The 5,357-nt window shown below is 44.7% G+C and overlaps 1 protein-coding gene across 1 annotated transcript in view; it reads left to right on the top strand.

Moving 5' to 3' along the window:
• The window catches only part of LOC138986507 (transcription elongation factor A N-terminal and central domain-containing protein-like), a 10,805-nt gene extending 10,153 nt beyond the window's left edge, over positions 1-652 (top strand). Inside the window, 2 exon segments of the mRNA XM_070366618.1 lie at positions 6-422; positions 424-652. Coding sequence (XP_070222719.1) covers positions 6-422; positions 424-582 — 576 coding nt within the window. The 3' untranslated portion in view covers positions 583-652.
• Positions 653-5,357: the final 4,705 nt, after the last annotated feature.

Raw genomic sequence — 5,357 nt, 5'->3', positions numbered from 1 at the left:
CTCAGTCCACCGACCTGGCAGAGAGGCAGCTGGACCCCATAGTGCCTGTGAGAGCCAGATGCACAGAGCTGCTGTACACGGCTCTAACTGCTTCCTCCCGTCCCCAGCCCAGAGCCCACGTGTGGTCCAACTTGGCACAAGAAATCAGCGCACGTTTTGCCCTTCACCCCAAGAACCTCCAAAATACAAAACATGCATCCGCAAAAGTGGCCAATCTAAAGAACCCCCGCAATTCTCACTTACAGCAGAACTTGCTCTCTGGGACCATGTCTCCGAGAGAATTTGCCAAAATGACCGCCATGGAGATGGCCAGTCAGGAACTGAAGCAGTTGAGAGCCTCCTACACGAAATCTGCCTTACGGGAACATTACCTGCCCCAAGTGGTGGAGGGCACGCCGACGAGGAAAATAAAATGCGAAAGGCCAGGAGAAATTCAACTGCCAGGTCACTGTCATCCCCAGAGGGACACTCTTCCTTCCAAGTTGGGTGCGGAATGCAGGCCCAGATGAAGAAATGATGACCTATGTCATCTGCAATGAATGTGGGGAGCAGTGGTATCATAGCAAGTGGGTGTGCTTGTGATTATAAATAAATGTTCTTTTAACAGCAGATAACTGAAGTGATATCTTTTATCTGTACCACCTTTTTATGCTTGTCTTTTAAATCTTATACATACTATTCTTTTTCTTAATTGAGGTATAGTTAATTTATAATGTTTTACTAGTCTCAAGTATACGTATGGCAAAGTGATTCAGTTCAGTTCAGTCGCTCAGTCATGTCTGACTCTTTGTGACCCCATGGACTGCAGCATGCCAGGCTTTCCTGTCCATCACCAACTCCCAGAGTTTACTCAAACTCATGTCCATTGAGTGGGTGATGCCATCCGACCATCTCATCCTCTCTTGTCCCCTTCTCCTCCTGCCTTCAATCTTTCCCAGCATCAGGGTCTTTTCAAATGAGTCAGCTCTTCCCATCAGGTGGCCAAAGTATTGGAGTTTCAGCTTCAGCATCAGTCCTTCCAATGAACACTCAAGACTGATCTCCTTTAGGATGGACTAGTTGGATCTCCTTGCAGTCCAAGGGACTCTCAAGAGTCTTCTCCAACACCACAGTACAAAAGCATCAATTCTTTGGTGCTCAGCTTTCTTTATAGTCCAACTCTCACATCCATACATGACTACTGGAAAAACCATAGCCTTGACTAGACGGACCTTTGTTGGCAAAGTAATGTCTCTGCTTTTTCCAAGGAGTATGCATCTTTTAATTTCATGGCTGCAGTCACCATCTGCAGTGATTTTGGAGCTCCCAAAAATAAAATATGCCACTGTTTCCCCATCTATTTCCCATGAAGTGGTGGGACCGGATGCCATGATCTTCGTTTTCTGAATGTTGAGTTTTAAGCCAACTTTTTCACTCTCCTCTTTCACTTTCATCAAGAGGCTCTTTAGTTCTTCTTCGCCTTCTACCATAAGGGTGGTGTCATCTGCATATCTGATGTTATTGGTATTTCTCCTGGCAATCTTAATTCCAGCTTGTGCTTTATCCAGCCCAGCATTTCTCATGATGTACTCTGCATATAAGTTAAATAAGCAGGGTGAGAATACACAGCCTTGATGTACTCCTTTCCCAATTTGGAACCAGTCTGTTGTCCAGTTCTAACTGTTGCCTCCTGACCTGCATACAGATTTCTCAAGAGGCAGGTCAGGTGGTCTGGTATTCCCATCTCTTTCAAAAATTTCCAGAGTTTATTGTAATCTACACAGTCAAAGGTTTTCAGAGAAGGCAATGGGAACCCACTCCAGTACTCTTGCCTGGAAAATGCCATGGACGGAGGAGCCTGGTAGGCTGCAGTCCATGGGGTCTCTGAGAGTCAGGCATGACTGAGCGACTTCACATTCACTTTTCACTTTCATGCATTGGAGAAGGAAATGGCAGCACTCCAGTATTCCTGCCTGGAGAATCCCAGGGACAGAGGAGCCTAGTGGGCTGCCGTCTATGGGGTCACACAGAGTCGGACATGACTGAAGCGATGCAACAGCAGCAACAGCAGCAGCAAAGGTTTTGGCATAGTCAATAAAGGAGAAATAGATGTTTTCCTGGAACTCTCTTGCTTTTCTGATGATTCAGCAGATGTTAGCAATTTGATCTCTGTTTCTGCTGCCTTTTCTAAAACCAGCTTGAACATCTGGAAGTTCACAGTTCACGTATTGTTAAAGTGTGGCTTGGAGAATTTTGAGCATTACTTTGCTAGCATGGACTTCCCTGGTGGCTCAGACAGTGAAGCGTCTGTCTACAATGCAGGAAACCTGGGTTTGATCCCTGGGTTGGGAAGATCCCCTGGAGAAGGAAATGGCAATGCACTCCAGTACTGTTGCCTGGAAAATCCCATGGACAGAGGAGCCTGGTAGGCTACAGTCCATGGGGTCACAAAGAGTCAGACATGACTGAGCAACCTCATTTTCCTTTCCTTTTGCTAGCGTGTGAGATGAGTGCAATTGTGTGGTAGTTTGAGAATTCTTTGTGCTTTGTTGGGGGATAGTTTGACCATGCACCACCCCAGGACAATTACATCTGGATCTGTGGAATGCCTGGAGGAGGAAATGGCAACCCACCCCAATATCCTCTCCTGGAGAATCCCATGGACAGAGGAGCCTGGCGGGCTACAGTCTGTGGGGTCACAAAGAGTCGGACATGACTGAGCAACTAACACTTTGCCTTTTTACTATGGGGATGCCGCCCAGCATCAACATTTCTGTTTTCTTTCCTCAAGTTACTTGAAGTTGCAATCAGAGTTCCAAAGGCTTGCAGTTGATCCTCTTGTCACCTTTAAGAAAAGTGTTATTTTGTAGACTTCACAGTTGAGGAAATGTCCACAGAGGTCCTGTGGCTCACCTCAGCAACACAACCGTAAATACTCACACTTGAACTGCGGCTAGATTTTCTTCCTTCCAGTTCCTGTCTGAGACGGCTTCCATACTGACTCCTGAGAAATAGAGCCCTGGAGATGTGGAACTAAAAGAATAGTGTCTTCAAGCTCCCACATTGGCAGATGTGAGCTTTGTTGTTTTCCATTCTTTTTTCTCTTTCCACTTTACAGGTCTCCCTGGAGCCCTGAAAGTTCCCCTATTAATTCCAGTTAGAATTTTGTTTCCAGCCCTCTTGCTCAGTCATAGGAGTCACACATTGTTTTTCCTCCACACAATTTCTCCAGAGTACATAAACTCTTTAGGACATTTGGTTATTGATGTTAGGAAGTCTTCATGTCCTCAAGGGCATGTGTTTAGATCTGTAGGGGAGTAAAAAAAAAAAACAAAACCCCTAGACTCTGTAGCTGGGACCCTGCAAATTAGAACTGCGGAAAGACAGACAAAGGAACCAGAGAGAAGTCAAGTTTATTTACATGTGCAGCACCTATACCTGCAGGAGAAACTCAGTGATGAGTAACTCAAAGGGATGGTTAGAACTTGGGCTTAGACAACATTTTAAGAAAGAACAGTCCATTTGTAGAGAAGGACCAAGAAAGTGAAGTCACTCAGTCGTGTCCCACTCTTTGGGACCCCATGGACTGTAGCCTGCCAGGCTCCTCCGTCGTCCATGGGATTTTCCAGGCAAGAGTACTGGAGTGAGTTGCCATTTCCTTCTCCAGGGGATCTTCCTGGCCCAAGGATCAAACCCCGGTCTCCCGTATTGTAGGCAGACACTTTACCGTCTGAGCCATGAGAGCAGAGACAACAAATTTCAGTGAAATTCCAACTAATACCAAGGAAAATGGCTGAAGGCTTTTAGGGGCAGCAGGCTGTGGGAAGATCCTTTAGCTGGGGAAACGATGGACGATATGGGTCGTCTAGTATGGTTTGTGTAGACTCCTCTCTGTGCCATGCTACCTCCAGTGATCGGGTACTTATCCCCTGGTAGGGAATTCACAAGGGGGATTTTGGGTCTGCTTTCAGGCAGTTGGGGGAGGGCAGAGAGCTCAGCCATGTTTCCTCTTTTTCGTGTGCTTTCAGTTCCAATGATCTTTCTGCCCTTGTATTTTTTTTTCTTTTTTTTCTCTTTTAATTAGAGGCTAATTACTTTACAATATTGTATTGGTTTTGCCATACATCAACATGAATCCGCCACAGGTGTACACATGTTCCCAATCCTGAACCCTGCTTTTGTAAAAACTGGCATTAACCTCTCAGAGGAAGTCCGTTACCTCGGTCTTTGAATCTCCCAATGTTTGTCTCCTCAAGGAAAAGGGAATCACTTCTGTGAGGTTTTTGTAAATAGTGTCGAACCAACCTGTATAATGTTGAAATACAACAGTCCTTCTGTATGATTACAGCTAATTTTTTTTAGAAGTTCATAGAATTTTACTTTTTATCGTTTTCACTATAGTGTGTAAGTTACCTCCAAACCTACACATTTTCACCAGATCTTCTTTCTTTACTCTCCTAAGACCCTTTGGCAGAGCTCTGAAGTCTTCATGGACTATACAGTTTACCTGCCTCATGACAGAATTCCCCCAAATGTGCAGAACATACAAAGCAAATATATTTGTGTTTTCAAACGGTTTTAAAGAAAGCAGCTTGAGGCCCTCTGGGAGGAATTCTATTATGCTATCTTTCTCCTGGAGGCTTCCGAGCACTGCCTATTGTGATGTAAAGTCTTTTAAAGAAGAACTCTGCACAGCCAACTAGAACTTCAAGGTTCACCAAGTGTGGTTTCGTGTGACTTGCTTGGAGTGGTCTTCAAAACTATTCAGTGGTTAGAAAAGAGCACAGCACGTGAAACCCGCGTAGGATCAGTTCACGTCAGGGTTTATCTTTTGTTTGGGGGCTTTGGGGGTGTGTTTTAGGGGGTAGGATTTTGTTTGGTTTTTATTTTGGTGTTTTTTGTTTGTACCAGAAGTTTTTAAACTGAATGTGCACATGAATGGAAGCGCTTGAAATGGAAATTCCTTTATTCTCCAAGATCTAAAAATCTGAGTTGTCTTCCTCATTTTGTATCAACTTTGTCAGTGAGTTGTAACTATAGATAGAAAAATAGTAATCTGTTTTTTTTTTTCTTTTAGTCAGTGAGAGAGCATTACATTTTCTAAGTTGATCACCTTCCCTGTTGACTCAGATGGTAAAGAATCTGCCTGCAATGTGGGAGACCCAGGTTTGATCCCTGGGTCAGGAAGATCCCCTGGAGAAGGGAATGGCAACCCACTCCAGGATTCTTGCCTGGAGAATCCCATGGATAGAGGGATAGAGGAGCCTAGCAGGCTACAGTCCATGGGATCACAAAGAGTCGGACACAAGGGAGCAACTGACATATGTATATGTATGCATGTCTTCTTCATTTTGTATCACCTTTTTCAGTGAGTGTTG

This window comes from Bos mutus, chromosome X, assembly GCF_027580195.1.
Source record: "Bos mutus isolate GX-2022 chromosome X, NWIPB_WYAK_1.1, whole genome shotgun sequence".
NCBI classification, from domain to species: Eukaryota; Metazoa; Chordata; class Mammalia; order Artiodactyla; family Bovidae; genus Bos; species Bos mutus.
The sequence above is the reverse complement of the archived record's forward strand: the minus strand, read 5'-3'. Positions and strand labels throughout refer to the sequence as shown.